Genomic DNA, 20,668 nt, shown 5'->3' with positions numbered 1-20,668 from the left:
CGGACACGAGTCTTCGCGATTCGCCGCACCCATTGATATTGGAATTCTTTTGAATCTCAACTAGTCCTCTGTCTGCTGTTGCTTGAGCAACTTTCAGTCGAATGCTAAGTTGACAATTTCGAGAGAATAAATCTCCCCAAGAGCTCTTTCTTTCCGCTATACTACCGTATAAGTATAAAAGGCTTCTTTCAGGAAAGTTTTGCATAAAACCACGACGCGTCTTTGCTGTTTGATTGAGTATACACGGAATGACATGCGACAAGTATTTAGGTACCCATGTCATCTTTTCACTTAGACAAAGTTTGTTAAGCACTTACGTTTTGGTAAAACATGTAATAATTCAGGCAGTGAGAAGTTGTACGCAAAGTTTTATGAAGGAGCGACGATGTTTGGAGTGTGAAAGCCAAGTTGAGCATGAGCCGCGGCGACGTAATTATTCGATCCGTGCCACCTCCCGAATGTCATTTGTGGTTTTTGTCGGTACCCCGACGTTCTCCTTTCCGTAAAAGTTCGTTTTTGTCGAACCGTCCCCCGCCATCTCTAATGAAGGCCTACAGGATTCAATTAACCAGAGGGATTGGAATGTTTTGTGATTTTTACCCGGTACGGAATTCTATCAACGCGCTTCAATTCAATGCCTAGCAGCCTTCGTGCAAATTAAATCGATCAAAAACTGAAAGAAATGGCCGTGTACCCTATGATTCACCGTCCTTTATTTAATGTGTATCTATGAAAAGGAGAAAATACAGCAGAATGTACGAAAATATTGCAACTGTATAAGTAGTATAAAATTGTTTGTAGTTACTTATGAACAGGCGACATAAACTTAGTAAATGTGTTGTAGGAAGAGGCGGGTGATACTTGAGCACGATATTCAAAGAGTGAGGCGGGCTTGACGCGGCGCGGTACGGCACCGGCAAATCTCGCTGAATGCACTCGTTCCTCTGTCGCTGTTTGCATTCTGACTATGCACTTCCAATTTGACGCATTGTTGAATGAACTCGAACCTTGTGTTAACATTGGGCTTTCTAAACTGCAATCACTTCTAGTTAATCGAGTTTTAGAAACTGTTCTTCTCCATTTACGTACAAAAATATTCAAACAACATACTGTTTAGGCGGTGTAGCAACAAAGCATATATTTTAGGCTGACAACCTCACATAAATTCCAGTTTATTTTTACATAAACTATTTACGAGTAGCTACCTCCGGCGTATCAAAGCATCTGATTCCTTTAAAGTTGAAGCATACTTGAAATTCCTGCATGTACGTGAAGTTTAGCAACATTTCGGTGAAATTACCCGAGTGTCTGGGGCGGGGTGGCGCATCGATTGAGCAATAAATCATAATAATATAATAGGTATAATGTAAACAGTGGCCGCGGGTGATGCCCACCCTCTAACCTCTGCCGCCCGGCCCCGCCTGCCACCATGCTTTATTTAAACACAAAAATTTACAGTGGAACAGGTTAGATTGAAAATTGGGGCCTTTAACAAATATTGGCACGATATATTATACTTTTTTGAAGTTCATACTCATATATTTTTATGTGTTTCAACAAAATCACCATGTAGGGTTATGTGAAATAGGGCGAACTTCGATGCATTTTTAATAAAGAGTAGATAGAGGAACGGAGTAATGATACTCACACATATTTATTTACTAATAAGAAATTAAGAGGGATATTTATCACAAATAAACTTAATCGATCACTGAAAATAAAGTTTCCACTTAGTACTTACACTTTTCTTATTTAAACAAGATACTGATCTTAATCCGTCATAGCAAACTTAAGTCTACGCGAAATCGTAGCATGCGCTACGAAGTGTGCTACGGATTAAAAAACTAAGAAAAATCTTCTATAAAGTGTAAGGTTTTGTTCTTTATTAAAAGTAAATAAGTGTAATATATTAATGAAACCATTTAAGTGTAGTTCTGCTTGCTTGTCATAATTTAGGCGGCGCAATGAACCGGTTGCAACCCAACTAACGGCCTAGTTTCAAATGCGCTAATTGCCAGCTCTGACCCACCACTATTTCATTACTCTACATACTTATGAATACGTACAAATTTGCTGTTTTTATATCTATTTGATTGATATCATCAGAGTACTTAAAAGCATATTATTCCTTATTGCACACTTAAAAATAACTAAACACAAAAAAAGAGTCAGTTTATGTACAATCCCAGAATTGGGTTCGTTCACAGCATATTTTTTTATTTCTGGATATCATACTTTGTGAGCCATAAATGCATTTTTTATGATAATTATAACCTTTAACTCTCTTGTAACCTATTCCAAAACCTGTAATCGTTACCAATATGTCTCAGTTAATACACTTGCCTCACTAAAAACCAGTCAGTAATTGAAAAAGTGGTGCTAGTTAAATAAAGACATAGTTCATTGGCTGGCTTATTAACAAACGCTGTGCTATTGCAGTCAGTTGAGCACTCGTACAATAAATAAGTTCGACGGAGCTATGGCTGGATTTACACGAGTTCGCTGCCAGCTCGCTATGTGAAATACAATTATTTCGGAACTAGTGCACCTACTGAGCGAATTCGTACATTTGTTTGTGTTTGTTGTTAGATTTTGGTAACACATTTTTTTATTTTTATGTTACTAAACAAGGTTCAAATATATACTTTGAATAAAACGTAAATAATATCTGCTAGTTGGCAGTATTATAGTATCAAGATATAATAATAATTTAAACACGCTATGATCAAATTCCTCAGCAACAGATTCCAGCAACAATGTCTTCATAATGTAACACGATGCACAGCTTCATAGATGCATGCCTTCGCGAACTATGATAAACTCATTAATAATTCGTGTAATGTAACGCTAACAATTCATCAAGTTTGTACACTCGCTCCGCGCTTGTCGCGTGTTTGATGCAAGTTTCTGACGTCGTCACACACAACTATGCTAACCCAGGTGCTGCCTTCGAACACTTGGAATACCTACATCGACTGCACTACCAAATCAATTTTGAATTCACAACAATTTCAAACTACGTCACTCCGCCTTATTTCGTAGCAACTACGAGTATTCGTAGCGAGGGCTTTATTCGTAGCGTAAGCGTAGCAGCTCGTAGCAACTTACTGGCCACTCATAAATCTTTTCGGCAGTGGTTCGTATTAAAAGGAAATGACTAGAGTTGAAAGTTAACACTAAAAGCTTAGGAGTGTAGTGAAGTGAAAGCAATGGAAAAATGGGAAAGTTTTTTATTAGTGCTTGGAATTGATTAACTTTTACAACGAAGTCATGTCTAAACTCGAGTTACACTTTTAACTCTTTGGTCATCAACCGTTAAGCTTGTCACTCTACTATGATATCTTGATCGGGTAGCAGTACTTTTCATTATCATAACATCGCATCTCGTTGGTATTCCCAAAAGGGAATGAGCTCTTCACATAGTTTTAAAATAAACACATATCTATGTGATCTAACCTGGTGGCTGAACCCAGATCAAAACGACTTCCTGGTAGAAGACTTAGCTTCCACACGGGTATTTTATTACTTCAACTTGTAACATACAATTCATATTTTCCGTTCTTTGTGCTCCGTGCACGTAATCTGTTGAAAGTATTTTATTTTTATTAAATCGTTTGAGAGCTAAAGGGATGGAAGCCACACAAGCGAGTACAATATCCGCTTGGCTTGTAAGGTAATACGTTACGCTTCCCACGCTATACGATACAACATGTGTATGCTTAAATTCCGTAGCAAGCCTAAGTGCAAGGCGCACCGCCAAATTCCAGCGGCGTGCCGCAGGGCGTAGCGGGGGACACCCTCCGCCGGGGGGGCGCGGGGAGGAGCACACCAAGTAGACCGCTGCACTTGCCCGACCTTAATGCCGCCATCAGCAAATTGCGAAACACCAGCTGTTTGTGACAAGAAATCTCTGACATAATTCACGCCATTGGACCGCAATCGGTGTCGGAAATTGCTATGACAATCATCTCCGATGCGACATTTATGACGACGTCGCTTATATTGCTTAAAAATGTCCGCCTTTGAACTTAAAAATGCGAACGATAAAAAACGCGTCCTCAGTATTTATCATGTCATAACGATTTGAAAGCGCATTTAAAAATCTTTCCGGCGCTCCATCGCTTACATTTAAACACGTCGCGGGCGGAAGGAGGATCGAGTAATATCTGTCAGAGCGTGTAGAGGGTTATTAAATACCATCTCGGGGGCTGAGTGCACCGTGACCCATATCCAGTCGCTGCACCGCCCGACTTATACGAGTGGACTTTATTGATTCGCAGTCTTGAGACGGTGCCCCGTCCCGCTCGCACGCGCCGCCCCTCGCCAGGATAGAGGGCGGTGATTCCTGTAGGCTACTTACTCAATATTCTAAAGCGCGCACCGACGCCTGCACTACTGCCACCATACACAGATACCACCTTTTATACATACCAAATGACAACACAATTTATAGCGTCCTTGCTATTTAGTGCAATAATAACATCTCCCTATCAGTGAAGTAGCAGCTTTTATATTGCTACATAAGAAAATAAATAAAATCCTTTAAAAGATTAATGGAAGTAGCGCGGCTTTCACGTTTTTCTTCTTTTTCCGTTATGACAAAGCGCACAATGCAGACCGAGTGAAGCTTAAAAGAATTATAAGTCAGTACAACGTAACTACACATTTGATTAAAACTCGTTCTGTAGAGAAATATTATTTTAAAGTGCCGTATATATTTTGCTAGAAACGTAAGTGATAAGGTATATAAGGTACGGCTTGAGCGTGGACGCAGGGCACCGGCGCCACAGGGCAGGGATCAATGACCTGCACCGCTACCTTCGATATAAAACTCAATTTAGCGACCACTGCCTTCTAATAAACGTTACAAAGTAATCATGTTATTGTTAGACGTGCCTCCCGGACTTTTTCTTTGGAACAAAACCGAACCAGTTCATTGAGATCCGACATGCGATCATTTACTTGAATAAATTGGAAAGAAGATTGACATTGTAAAAGGCTATTACAGTAATACGTCATATTATTCAGGGGCTTTATAAAATGTGAGGCCGTAAAATTCATAGCTATTCTCGCGCGAATGTAGCAATTTATAATTACTTATAAAATAACATAAATGTTTTGTGACAAGTATGTCGACGGCTATACGATTACATCTGAATTTACTAAAAAGGGTGACTGAATTTTTATTGCTCACTTTAGGAATAAATTAGTGGGCACGTTTATATTATGCGAGGTTAATAAATTATTACGGAACATGAATAATTTACTTTATTTAGCATTTTACCATACATTGTTGTCATAAAAATTCACCACATATTTTAATCATTCGCTCTTTACTTCATAGAAATATATGATTTATAGTTTTTTATTAGTCGCTAGAAGTACACTTAGCTGCCTATTCACAGTTGGATGCACGATTCCAAATTAAATGTGGTATCAAAAGTTCGCGGCATGTGACACGTAAATAGATTTAGTTTGCTGTAGCGATTCCCTCCGAGTTGAGCTCTGTCGACACTCGGGATTACGTTTGTTCATATTCCGTAGCTAGAACATGTAGTTATACAAGTACATAGGCACTAGTTCATCTCATTTCAGCTTCGTACCTAGTAGATTCCAATGTAATATGAACGGGGAAAAATCGGAAATACTTTTGTGTTATGTCGTTATGGAATATACATGAAAGTGCTACACGAATGGTTGGTTGATTTGTATGACAACGTGTAGGTATGTACACTGAACTTTTACATAGCTTTGAGAAAGATGTGGTGACGAAAAACATGGAGTTGAACAACCTTCACCTGTCAGAAACTGACATGCTGAAAACAAAAATAAAACTTTCTTCCTTTGTTTTTGTTTGTAGTCTTAAACAACATATTAATTGCTTCAAGATTTGACCTCTTGTAAGGTCTTTACTCCCGAGCGATTTCAGTTTTGTACCCTTATTATCATTCCGAACTGCAATCGTGTTTCTGCGGGCTCCGATTGGTCGCCATACACTGTCGATAGTACAGCTCGCGTCTACGTCTCCGGGCTGTCGAGTTCGTAACTTTCAAACCTACCTCTATATCTTGCACGTCGCGGAGTGTTTGCACGTGTGTCGCAATAACTGTTATGTATGTATTACTTATTGCACAACCACTACGTGATGTATTAGCACTACAGTCACTATGTAGATCAGACTTCGCAGAACTGTTATCTCCTTTAATTAAAATATGGCAGTAAAATATCTGTAAAGCACAGTTTCCTTGTTTTATATGGTTTACATAAATATTAAACTCCTTTTAATCTCCACTGAAGTTAAGTAAAACCTAGTAAAAGAACCACTCAAACAAACTAACTTCGGTGTGAAAGCAGTCTACAACTCTGTTGAGTTAAAGATTACTTATCCAATAAAATCAATTAGCTTAGCTCGCTCACGTTAGTTTGTAGTTTTGCTCAGCTACTATTTCAGTGCGCAGTGTGTTTGAAATTCATGGAATGTAGGGGAAAGTGGTATAAGATGGGGCCTTTAAGGAAAAGTGGCTGAAATACAAACAAAAAATTATTATACGAAATAGAAACTTTAATTGAGAAACAATCAGTCTTATTTCTCTTATATTCTAATCAACAATAACTCAAAAATTTAAATCTTCTTATGAAATTTTTTTTTTTCAAAACTGTGCCTTTCTCCATCTTGCCCCCGCCAATGGGGCAAGATGGGGGTATGATTGTGGGGTGCATTAAATCAATCACTGTCGCCACAATCGGGACAAATATGTATCGCCTCATCATCATCGTCTTCAGCTCCTGCACATGGACAATGCGCCCATCTTCCACACAACTGACAAGTGATCTATCCTTCAGTAGATTGAGAATACAAACCCTGACAGTATTTAACATTCAGTATCCTCAGTGTCACTCTAAGATTCATCATTTTTTTTTGGCTGGCTTTCTAGTTTCTTTATTGGTTTTCTTCTGTGTCTTCTTATTTTTCGTTTTCAGTTTGTTACTTCTTTGTCTTTCTTCTAGTTCAGCTTTGTATGGAGATTCCGTAAGTATGGCAGTTTGTACCCCATCATGCCCCAAACGACAATTTAGCAAACTTTATTTTTTTGAGATTAGAAAACCAAAGCTACTCGATTAAAACATTGCTCATAAATTGGCAAAATATGTCAACTTTACGAAAAAAATACTTCGTCTGTCTTATTGTCACATATTTCACACAGTAACGTAGATCACTTAATCGAAATATTAGATAAAAAGTGTCAAAATCAATAAATTACTTACGAAATCTCAATGCACGAACTTTTTGCCATGATATGAATGCCACTGAATAACTTACTCAAAATGCCATTAGATGACGTTAGTAGTAATTTCAAAGCATGTTTGGAACATTCTTTTTTTCGCAATCCCCATCTTACCCCACGACCCCATCTTATACCACTTTCCCCTACTCGTTCAATTTGGCCTTGTTGTTAAATAAAAACTTTGTTAACGTTGGTCTATATAATCTTTGAATGAAACATTTAAAAGAGCATATAACCATGATTGGGCATACATGAGAGGAGTGCAATGCTTAATAGACATAAAATTCAAAACACAGAGAGAGTTCATGCACTGAACCGCGGTACCTCCAAACTCAACACACATAGCATATCTATGCCAAAAAGTTGCCCATGTGTGCGGTATGTACTGTGAAAACGGATTATTCATGTGATGGGGAGGGACGACCGCAGCACCACGCTCATGGCTGCAGACTTATTGCATTATGTCACCGCTCCGGAGCCGTCCTCGGGGCACGTCGACAAACACCGACGCCGCTGCACGACCGCCCAAATTAGATGCTACACTTATGACGTGCCACTATTGAATTATGAATTAAGTTGCGTCATTAACACTGCCGTGTTTTGCTTGCTGCTATTCCGAGTGGAAGGGAACTTGCTCCAGGATTCTGGATTCAGAATAGGGAAGTGTTTTGAGATTATGTTGGGTTTCTACGTTAAATATATGTATTCACTGTCAGTGAATACATATATATATCAGTAACATAAAAGTAGTGTATAGATAACAGTGAATCACTGTTCGTCTAGTTACTCCACATTAGTATAGTTTATAACGTTGCACTAAAGCACCATTCTTGTTTTCATTATACCTCTAATATGTAGTTAGCGATGGCGATAACATAAATATTAATTTTGTATTTTATTTTCATTGTTCTTTTGGAATTAATTATCGCCTACCAAGCCTATGATGCTAATTAAATGTGTTTAGCTTAAACATTTGATTTTCTTTAAAATATATATTCAAACTTTCAAGCACGTGAAAAAGTATAGCGCCCAATTTTCAATATATTTGCACTAACGCTACTTCAGTATTTGAAGAACATACTCGAAGATGTGAGAGAAGTTCACTGAACCCTCGAGATCCACAAAGTGTTGCGCGATATCGTATGAACTTGTAGAAAAATATGTACGTTATATATATATTGAAAATTATTCAACAATTCGCCGACAAGTCTGTATAAGTTGTAAGTGTACATAGTAGCAGTTTGATTTCTCAACAGTATCTTTGCAGAAGGTTTAAGTGTGCTTTAAACAAAAATAGATCTGAACGAAAAGAGACTCTATAGTACGTCCCTAAAATCCTTTCAAGAGAAAAGCGTAATGTCGTGTTAACGTTGTATTCACGCTTCGAACTGACTTTTAAATCACAATATATGTTTTTATTCTACTCGGTTAAGTATTTGCTCAGTGAGGCTCGGCTAATAAGTAGGCTTAAGCGAGTAAAAAATATTCCGTATATTTGTCATGTTGTAGTTATTTAGAAGCGTGGGTGTGTAGCGACACATTGAGCGCCAACGAGACGGAATCATAGTGAATACATTGAGTTTATCTGGAGCGTTTATCTTCGCTTTATTCGTCTCAACCCCTCATCTTTACCGGTTGCTGCAAATGAGAGTGCTGTATCGACACTGCCTTCTTATTTCTTTTTAACACACTTATGAGATACGAAGATTCCATGAAAGTTTTTGCAAACGACGTTTTCAAAGTAACACATCTGTTTAAAACGCGGAGCACTTATTCAAATAGAAGATAAAGTACAATACAAGCTGTGCATTCCTTGAGGGTAATTAATGTCATCGCTACTAAAACAACAAAGTTGAACGAACAATTTGTAAATAACGTTGCAATTATTAAAATATAACAGCAGAACATTTGCAAAGACTCCATTTGTCTGCTCAAGAAGCCCGCCAACAGAATAGTTCGCATAATAAGTTGGGAATAGAACTCAGCAATAGTGGGCCGAAAGCGGCGGAACTTAGCTCAACAATAAAGTTGAAAAATCGAGGGGATTGCTGCGCTGCGGGCGTCGCACGGAGAAAAAACGACGCCAACATTTCGCACTTAATGAAACTGTAGCTGAAACAAAATAAAGGAATGTATTTACGGCCGGCACTAAGCATTGTTCCAAGAATACTCCGCGCTCGGAGCCGTTCCTAATGGCTCAAATAAAATATTTGAGGTGTCTTGTAATTATTTAATTGCTGCTTTTCTCTATTAGCCGTGTAAGCTGAATCACGATAATTCTGAATACTCATTCAAATTGATTGCATGTTAGATACTGGGTATAATAGAAGATATAATTACGGCATCATTATTAAGAGACACAATTTAACTTGTACTACAAAATACATTGTGTCGCACCCAGATTAAAAGATTTTCTCCTTATTATCAAAGGATTAATTTTAATAAAAATCCTTTTGCGTGGAGCGAGGGGTGTCGGACGCTGCAAGTGCGGTGTAGTGGTGTAGGAGGCGAGCTGAGCTCAGTGCAAGTTTTAATTACTTCGCCCCCACTTCGCGAGCTTGTTCCTAGGATGGGGCTATTTCGTCTCACAACTAAAAACTCTCATTTATAAACTGTGTTTTCCGTAGACCTTTTTTTAAGCTTCTGAATACGTAATAAGACCTAGTTAGAATAATGTACAGAAAAACTGATTGAGTACGCTTTTCGAATTCAAGTGTACAAAAGTTTCATCGTATACAAACATTAGCGCATATTTTCAACTAAGTTATTTGTTTGAAACTAAATGCCAGCCGCGGTTTGTTCCTAAAATATTTGAACTACTTAATTGTATGGTATGGGTGTGCCCTAATAGCCTAGATGTTGCAGTAACAAAGTTCATATAATCGACGTGGAGCCAACTAGAAGTATAGACGCAATCAGTTCTGGGTCGTTAAGATCACGCAACTCCTATCATTATTATCAAACACTCACAGGTCACAGGATTGCCAAATGTCTGCAATGTGACCTGACTACGACCTCATTTATCTACGAAATCTTATGTCTAAGATGTTGTCTAAGTACCATATTTTACGTGTAAATCGGCTTAATTAGATATTTTGACCTTAATCTGAACACAAGCTTATCCCGTTTGTACAGATTACGACCGCAAGTCCTATTTAGCGGGCTAATCCTGTTATTCTAATATTCCCCCAAACAAATGAAAAGAAAATATGAATTTAATATTAAATTTTGGCTATTATACCAAAATTAAATAAAGAGGAAGCATTCCCTCAAAGGGTAGATAAAACCTGCGCCACAAACATAATATATCCTATCTTAGGAGGAAGGTGTGGCGCATTGGGGCTGATTATTTTTGATCATTCGCTAATGCTTGGCTGCGGGACAAAGGCAGCTATCGATCAGCCCAATTCCACGGCGGCTAATTGCCGACAATTGTCTACCCCTTTTATCCGGCCACTCTTTGTGATAGCGGCCGCGGCTCGCTCCATGACTTGACTGTTTCAACCCTTGTAAATCATGCGACAGGGGAAATGTTGACACAAATATAAACTTTTATTTTAAACCGAGGTGCTTTTAATACTTTTACTTGTGGGAATACAGCCGTAGTTTTTATTAACGTGAGGCTTAACAATTGTCATCGTTAGGAACTGTTGTCGGCTTGTGTTACACATGTTGCACTGTAATTTTATTTGTTTGTTAGTGTTTTGTTGTTTATATGACAGGATGTATTCATGTCTTTCTATTATCTAGTGTTTTTCAATAAATGATTAAATGAAAAGTAACTTTTTTTCTACAAAGGTGTTTGTTAGATTTGTTCACATTTAAATACATTTGTTCACAATTAAACCCGCCAATTGTTTAACGGCTTGTTTATCTAATACCTACCCCAATTTTTTGTTCAGCGCATCATGGACAGCGCCGAAGCGGCAGCCCTGTCAGCCGGGAACGGCGGCAGCGACGGAGCACCCGGCTCGTACTATGACGCGCGCTGGCTGAACGTGCACGCTGATGACGGGACCCTGGCCGCGAGAGCCCGACGCCTGGCCCTCACGCCGAGCCGACACTTCGACCATATCGCTGTCAACACCAGCTATAGTGCCGTGCTTATGCCACCTTATATTAATACTGATGGTTTGTACTCTCATACATTAACTAGTATTTGTATCTAGTACTTTATAGTAAGCTTCTTTAGAGTCAATTCCAGCCCGTGCAAATTCAATAATTAAACCAATGCTACAATCTGCTGGTATACAATCTAGCTGATCTTCTTCTCACCTCTAACCTTCACCATAACTTAGGTACAAGGCCTTTGCTTAAGAAATGAAAATAATATTTTGATACAGAAAGTAATGAACTTGTAGAAAATTCAAAAGAATATTTTTTTAATTAAAATATTTTAGGTCAAGGTTAGAGGCTAATTAATGAATCTTTACATGAACTTTAATACTGAATCTACTTTTTAATAACTTCGTAACGGTTTCTAGAAGATCTCGTTAGTATATTTATTTAATAAGTTAGTAATGGCAATTAATTGATTTCGTCAGGTAATCATAGTTCATATCAAGCAAAGCATGAAAGTATCTTCAATAGGGTATTTTAGTCTAGATGAGAAAAAAATTAAAAGTGTATTACAATGATTGTTTAGAGGAAAAGCAATCGGGAAATGTTAGTTTCACTTCGTAAGGTACATAAATATATTTTTTATTGCAGTTTAAAGTTTTTAGGGTTTTTTATCTGTCTTTGAACACTACGAAATGTCGCCGCCATGCTAATGACGTCATTACGGTAGTCAACAACTTTTAACCAAGTGTTTCTCATATTTATATCCACTGGTACTTGAATCCATAATTTGTCTGGTGTTTTTACACTAGTGTTCTCACATTCAGAAACAACACACCAACGATACGGAGCATAATTACTCATTATTAAAATTTTCAATACATATCAAAATATGTATTACTGACAGCTGTAGTTTGTTTTCTTACGTAATGACGTCATGACCAAAAAACAATCATGGCGTCCGTTGTGTGCCGCGTTTTCGCGAAATACGCGCGAAATTTGAAATTATGATAAAACAATTAATTTATATTCGTACATAACGTGAGAAAAAAAAATATTTTTAATTTTTTTGAGATATATTAAGACTAAAGAATTTATTTAAGATATATTTCAAAAATGCATGTAATACCCTATTAAATTACATTCGAACATCATGCTTATTTACTTTTTAGAATAATGAAATGTTAGTTAAAAATACAACTAGGCTCTATCCCTAAATAATGGAAGCTAATATATTGTTGACACACGAGCGCGAGGGGGTCGGCCCCGGGGAGGCCGCCGATGATTAATGGACAGATTGACGTATTCCTCACTATTTAGTAGTGCTCACTCCAACAAATGTATTTCAAATCTACGATGAATTATTGTTGACAAATTACACTTGTCCATAGTTTTAAAATAAAGAGAAACTATGCCACGATTCTCTGCGGCCGAGTTCTAGAACGATACTCGAGATATCTTGAATAGAGCATACATTTGAATGCATTTGATTGGTTGAATCGAGGATTCAAGTCGGGATCCATGCTCGAGTATCGCTCTAGAATACCGACCTTAAAGTCGGTCGATTCGCTGCTATTATTTATTGTATAAGCCTAGGGTTTTATCAGTTCTGACTTTGTTTGTGCATTGTATATGGATTTCATTATTGATATAGACGCTATTGTTGTTGTTGTTTTAAATAAAGTTAAATACACACATAAAATAAACTTCCCACAAAATTCTTCACGCTTCCAAAAATCCCCAAATATCGTTTGGCAGGCCGTATTTAATTTAAAGGGCGTAATTACATAGGGCCTGGTGCGTTTATTTAACAAACCCATAGTACACAGGCGAACCATTAATTTTTCCGGCCGGCGGTCCAGGAGAAAGCAATCACGGCTGCCCAATGAACCAAGTTTGCCAATTACACTTCTTTTAATGGGTAGTTAAAGAAAATCTCCCTAATTGGTGGACAGAGTGCCAACAGTGTCGCGATTATCCCCTATTGTATAACGAACTTGCTGCATTTCATACATAATTCATAAGGTTAACAGCACGTGAAATAATTTACATATAATAAACGGAATTTAAACTTGTTCGTGCCTGTGGCCGCTTCATAAACAGTTTTATTGTTGTCTATAAAAATGGCTGCCAACTATTCAGATTAAATTATATTTTTAAATTGCAATAGGTTAAACTGTTTCCGTCTGCCGTAACTTCAACTAGGTTTTATTATATTTTTATTCGGTATATGCTTTTATAAAATGGGAATGTTGATTACTTTATAACTTTTTGGACCATTATTTTACAATGGTTAATTTTAAAAAACGACCTATAGATATAAATATTAGTGTTAAAGTCAGCATGTATTAATTAATCTACTGTATCATTTAAATCCCAGTAAATAACCACGTAATAGTCCAATTAAACATTCCCGCAAGAGTGGTTCGCAATAATAACGTGGGGTTGTAAAATATCGTCCAAGTTGGAGACAAGTTAAACTTGGCTGTTGTCGCAGATGGCGAGGTACAGAACCAGATCGCGTGGTCGGAGCACTTGGACCCCCTGTTCGTGAACAACTATGAGATCGACCCCACGCTGTCGTGGCAGTACTACGCCTCGTCTTCTGGATTCATGAGGCGGTATCCAGGTAAAAGAGCCCACAGAACTAATATACCTATTGCATTTTGCACAATTTATGAATAATAGTAGGGGAGGCCTAGAAGGGATTTCGGGATTTACTCAAGCGCGGCAGATTAGTATATAGGGAGGTACCTATTACCCCATTTAACACCTCCACCAAATATAAGCCCTGTATATGCAGCCGCGCGTCTAGAATAAAGGATCAGATTAGTAAAAAAAAAATTATCATCTGACATTCTCCAGCGCGTCAGATTAAGTTAGGGTAAGTTAGTTATATGCTAAAAAGTGTATATTCCACTAATCTGACAATTTGCGATTGACGATAAGAAGTAGGAAGGTTACAAACTTGTAAAAAAAAAACGTCATCTTGACTTTCTCGAGCGCGGCTATTTTTTTTTTATTTTGAAGGGAGTAATTCAACGTTCACGAAAAATATAAAATCTGACGATTCCCGTAAGCCGAAGTAAGGAAAATTAATCGATAAAGTTTAAAGCGTGCAGCTACGTGATGCCGGTATTCTCCTCCCAAGTTTCTATTCCTCTCTCTCTTTTTTCAATTCAATTCATTTGCAATAAGTGTTAGTACATTTTGGGTCTTAAATAATCTACACTAATATTATAAAGCTGAAGTGTTTTTTGTTTGAACTCGCTAATCTCAGGAAGTTACTGGTCATGGTATGCAGATATATTGTTTTTAACGAAGACGATTCATTTTATTGCATACTTTTGTTAAATACGTGTGCCTTCCAGTTGCATTGTTTGTCTATCGTGATACCGAGAAATGCCGTTTCGTATACTTCGCCTTTTTTATACAGGTCGTGGTGGCCTAGTCATCCGGTTAACATTGGCTCTACTCTGCATAACGTGGTTCACAAATTACGCGCGTAGTGTCGCTTCATCAATGAAAGCAACTGCTATCTCTTTCTATCTGTTCTGCAAGAGTGGCAATGCGCAACTCTACTGGATGGTTTTAATTAAACTAATAAATTAAGTCTTTATACGTATTTTTTTTTTGTACCTATGAAAATAGCTGGGAAAAAGGCTGGGCAGATTATTTAGATTTTAGATTTATCTATGGGTATTAAATTGAATAAAATTAGTTTTTGTAAGATTTACGCGTAGATTATTTCCGTCAAGCCATGTTATTATAGATTCTATTGTATTGTTTATGACACATGTATATTTATCAATGTCATTATAATTAAATGTAATTATTATAGAAATTTATGTAATGTATGAGCAGATTGATACACTCCGCTAATAGCAATCATATATATCATGTATTATGTGCCTTCTTATCGAGAACAACCTTTATTATAACAGCTTTGTTGAAATGTTTGTCCGTTCTGAGATATATCTCAAAAAGTGTCTTTTTGATCCATAGATCAAAAAGTGTGTAAAAGTTGATAGTACTTAGAAGACATACTCGTAGTAGCACTTAGATATTCCTTTAAAAACTTGAGATATCAATGGATTATTTAGTTTTAACTTTTACACACTTTTTGATCTATATCTCAGGACGGGCAAACGTCAACAAAGCTGTCATATTAAAGGTTGTTCTAGATAAAAGGCCTATACAATGATATGTATGACATTGCTATTGGTGGAGTGTACGAGGTTCCGTATATTTGTGTCCATTGTCCTTTATGTTTTTCATACTTATTTGCTTATAAATAAAAGTTTTGTACTTCAAAGAATAGGTACATACTGGTTTATTTACTTGCAATTTTTTCAGTTCTTCAATTTGTTAAAAGGTTTGCAAAAAAACTTTCCATTGTCAGATTAAGCGAATTCCTCCAGATAATCGTCAGATTATAAGATGATTACGTTAAGGGTACATAAATGAACCATATATATCTTAATCTGACGCGCTCGAGTATTTCAAAATGGCGATTTTTTTTTGCAATTTCAAGTAATGGCCACGAGTTTAGGTCACGTCTAAATCGTCAGATTATTGCATAAGAGCCTTCGTTTTGGTTCACTTAACACCCCTTTTGATAATCTGACACGCTCGATAAAATTATTTTTTTTCCCATTTTTAACCCTTACCTACTACCACCCCCACCATGGAAACAGTCAGATTAATATACGTATGTTTTCAAAATGACGTAGGACGTGCATGCTATTAATATCTGACGCGCTCGAGTATGTCCATGCAACTGTTTTTTTTTACATTTTTGAAAGTTTATAGCCGCTCCACCCACCGATGAAAGTGTGTGTATGTCAGGACATTTTTTTCTTCTTATCATCTAAGCTTCGCAATCTAATAGGTCTCATTGACGCTCGAGTCACTCCCGATTTAGCACTCTCGCCTCCCCTACTATAACCAAGTAAGTACATTTTAAAACTTTGCTACGAAAGCGGAGCGCTACGATTTCTACGTGCGCTACGAATGCTATGCGCGCTACATAATGTTTACTTATCCAACTTCGCTTACCTAGATGAAAATCAAACATTTACCTTATTTCGTCTCGTACTAAACAAACAAGATCTTTGATTGATTTTAAAATTTTAGCAAATACTTACCTTTATGTGCTGATATCGTAGCAAGTTTTACCTGTGATTAATGTAAGGGTTTGTGTATCGCAGCTATGTCCTGGCCACCAGAAGACGGTTACTCGCATCACGCGAGAGATTTCTACGACTTCAGGTCTTCAAACTGGTTCGTCGAAGCGGCGACTTCCCCTAAAGATCTAGTGATCCTCCTGGATGACTCCGATGACCTGAGCTCGTCGTACTGGCGACTTGCCAAGTCCACTGTATCAGCTCTCCTGGACACCCTCGGACCCAACGATTTCGTCAACATCTACAGATACAGCGACACAATCTCCGAGCTACACTCCTGCTACACCAAAGTTCTAGCTCAGGTAAGCATAACTTCACGTCATTTTATCTACTTAGCAAAAAAATCTTGCTCCACTGAATAAAGAATTCTAAAAACATTTGCTCTTTACGCTCAGATTGAAAACACATTTATCACTCAGATATTCCTCGAAAATCAAATCTTATTTTAATATTAAAAGTATCCTAGTTTTCGATCTGAGCTGCGATTCATCTTCAAGTTGGCAAGCTTCACTGAGATCGGTTTAAAAGTTCCAACGATTTAAATGATTAAGAAATGTGAGTAAAATAGTTATGAACCATCGTTTACTTGGAAAAAGCAAGTCAATGTTTTTTATTTGGAATGTAAATAATGGATGAAACGTGTAGGGGTATTTATAAGCTGATACAATATTATATTAATGGCGGCCGTGATATAAGTGTCATAAGTTCAACGCGGTCGTGTTGGAAGCCGCGACCTTTCGATCCAACATTTACGCTGGACGATCGACTATTGGCTTTTTATTAACTTTACTTTCGATATTGCGGCTTATAACTTTGTCAAATTGATTTTATTTCGTATTAAATATATAAATAAATGCTATCGAACTTCAAAGTTGTGTGGTCAACTCTTACTTGTTTGGAAAGTTGAAAAAACTAGTAACCTAAGCTGTCCAAACTTATATCTTCATCGATCGATATCAAAAGTTCTTTGACACTGCGATATAAAAGAATATATGTTGTCTATGTGCATAAAACTCAGGCACCGTGGAAATAAAGTAGTACTATATAAACTCGTCACGTGGGTAGTAAACCCAGCTAAACAAAACTAGTGGGTAGGAATATCCGCCGGCGCTGGAATCGCTATCCATCAGTGTTTACACTCTATTAGGATATTCGATTACCTGTGCGCTAATATTACGTGGGAGCTAAGCCCACATAATGCAGAGCCGGAACTCTGGGCTTATGGCGAGCTGACTTTTTGATACTAGTTCGTTTACACAGGGAATTTTAATTCCCAGGAGTTGGTAGATTAGTTTTATTTTGTAACCATATCTACACTATTGTTTTGTACATTGTAGAGCTTGTTTGGTTACTTGAACGCGCTAATTTCAACTACTGGGCTGATTTGAGAAATTCTTTCAGCATTAGATAGTCTCTCAATTGAGCAAGACTATAAACTACTTTTTATCCTGGCACACGGAGTAATTTCCACAGGACGCAGGTCCAACCACTGGCGAAAACTAGTTTATTAAACATGTGTCATTATAACAAGCTATTGCGATAAAGCAGAAGCGTCGCTGTGGGACCAATTTATAAATCATTAAAACGTTGCTAATAGTTTCTAACGTGTTATTAGCTAAGCGAGGCGACAATCAACAGTAAATACGCGACATAAGTTTAATTAAAACGAGGGTTGCAAATACAGGTACGGAACAAATTGTTCAATGTCAGTACTGATTTAACGTGACGTAGATTGTCCTCGAATTACCTACATATAAAGCTTTTAATATCGGTTTATGCGTGTCAATTACTGGCGGGCACATTGTCCACGTTTTTGCATTAACAATGCTGGATTTAGGTCACGCCAAGATAACATCACGTTAAGGATTATACACCAAAAATGTTACCAAAAAAAACTCTGACGAACATGGAAATTTCGAGCAAAATCGGGATGAAATTAAACGGCCGCGGTTGCGGACCGTGACAGAACGGATGCAGAACACAGGACCCGTGTTTTATTAATTATTTCGTATTCCGTAGAAATTCACAATCGGAAAATCATATGCGCTACAATAATCGTACTGAAAATCTGCTTTGGCAGGTTAATGCTACGTGCAGAACTTTGGCGATGAAATTACACTTTTTTGTTTGCATACAAATACATAGTTGATTATAATCTTTTCATGTGCTGTATAAAAGCTGAAAGCGTATAATCTTGATCTTTCTAACAATGAACATACTCGTTAGAATTTATGTATTTAAGATTCAATTAAGGTCTAGTTAATAAGAGGTTAGTCACCCGAAGCCCGTGGTTCCTATAGACGAATACAATAGAATACCACGCTTTGATATAATTTTCATTTAAGGTTCGTAACCACACAATGCCCAAATGGTCAAAAGACAAAGAATACCGCATCGTTTAGGAAATCGATAGGAAACGTGTAGCTGTAGTTACGTATATTCGTAATTATAAAAGTTTATTTCTACATTTGGAGTGCGGTTAACATGGCTGGGGGGAGGTTTGCAATAGTGGGTGAAGGCACTGTTACACTGACCAGCGGCTAGTCGCGGTTGTTATAATTACGACCAAAGGTATTTCATATAGAAATGTCGTGGGCGAGGCTGCGGCCGCGGCACTAGAACAGTTATACGCCTACACGTACGTGTAGTACGTACCTACCTACGCTTATATCCATTATACCTCATCGACAACATATTTGCAGTTTCTGAAGCACGTCCACGAATAAGCAATTTACTTGATGAAACTTCGTAAAAAAGCGACACAATCCGGAATTTCGGGCCAATGGAAAACTTAATAATATTCATATTGCGAAGGAATGCGGCAATATCGGCAACCATTTTCATTAATATCGTCAAATCAGAATACCATTATTTGACCTACTGCAAAAAGACGCATAAATGTTGTTAATCACTGTACGCACAGGTTGTTGAAATTCTCTTACTGTAATATCTTTATGGAACGTTGTATTTTATGTTTTATTAGCGTGCACTTGCTCTTAGATATAGAATAACGATAAAAAGTACCCAATTGTATTATTTATTGTGTAGTAGATCAAGCGGATCTAAATAACTGTGGCTCAATAAACCCGCCTGTATACAAGGATGTAAATGATGGCGACAAATGCAAGTATCGCGTGTCGGAACGCCGCGGTTGGGCTCCGATACTCATCTGTCATCGTGTGTACGCACCTTAATGGATTCAATGGAGCCGGCTTTAATGCGACGCCATTAATATTGGGTATCAAACCATTTTAGTTTCACTGTATACTAACGCAACAATTGAGTAAATAACAAACGCAACGCTGATCACTATCATCACAATTGATGAGATTTTGACTTGTTTTATAAGCCTTTTGCAGGGGAACATTTATTATTAAAAATTTGTTAAGCTTAGCAAAACCTCATAATATTTTCCTAATTCGGGTCCAACCAGAAGATTAAGTCCAGTTTCTACACGACATATATAAATTATGAAAATCAGAGTCAAATAATAAAATAATACAAGGATTTGCTACAGCCTAAACAAAAAAATTATAAAAAGGTGATATTTACACTAAAACCTAAATGGAATACATTAGGGACAAATACAAAAAGCACTTCATTATGACGGCGGTGCCACGCGAGGGCTGTATGCGGGACATTCATCAATCGAGCACTCACGCAGTGCCCACGGGCCTACCTACCCGATGTGGCGTGATGTGCGTTAAGTGACAGATAATATTTAAATATTTATTGTATTCACCACCCCGAACTTTTCACAACTGACTTCGATTAACAGTTAACCTGATTTTATCGACCTAACTCTTTTTGATCAGATAGGATGAATTGGGAAAGATGCGGTTACATACCTAATTGATTTTATATTTCGTATTTTTCTTGACTATTTTCATGCTCAATTAAGAGGCAAGAGTTAATGGAGTGAACATTTTTTAAACGGTTTTATTTAGCTCACCCTGTTTGTTTTATTATTTATTCTTTCTTGGGTCAAATTTAGTAATTCAAATTTAAGTAGCTTCCTGTTGTCAGATTGATCTGAAATTTGGTACACACCTTGAATTCCGATGACAATACAATATAGTAATATCAATAACATTGTAAATCCAAGATGGCCGCCGGTACAAAATGGCGGATTACATA

General features: G+C 37.4%; 1 protein-coding gene across 3 annotated transcripts in view; it reads left to right on the top strand.

Annotated features, from left to right (window-relative positions):
- The window catches only part of LOC110377785 (voltage-dependent calcium channel subunit alpha-2/delta-3), a 57,905-nt gene that overhangs the window by 23,783 nt on the left and 13,454 nt on the right, over positions 1-20,668 (top strand). For all 3 annotated transcript variants that reach the window (XM_049835942.2, XM_049835941.2, XM_049835943.2), the window contains exons 4-6: positions 11,189-11,417; positions 13,843-13,974; positions 16,556-16,833. In XM_049835942.2, the coding sequence (XP_049691899.1) occupies positions 11,189-11,417; positions 13,843-13,974; positions 16,556-16,833 (639 nt within the window). The remainder of the gene's footprint in view (positions 1-11,188; positions 11,418-13,842; positions 13,975-16,555; positions 16,834-20,668) is intronic.

Source organism: Helicoverpa armigera, chromosome 3 (assembly GCF_030705265.1).
Source record: "Helicoverpa armigera isolate CAAS_96S chromosome 3, ASM3070526v1, whole genome shotgun sequence".
Lineage (NCBI taxonomy): Eukaryota > Metazoa > Arthropoda > Insecta > Lepidoptera > Noctuidae > Helicoverpa > Helicoverpa armigera.
The sequence above is the reverse complement of the archived record's forward strand: the minus strand, read 5'-3'. Positions and strand labels throughout refer to the sequence as shown.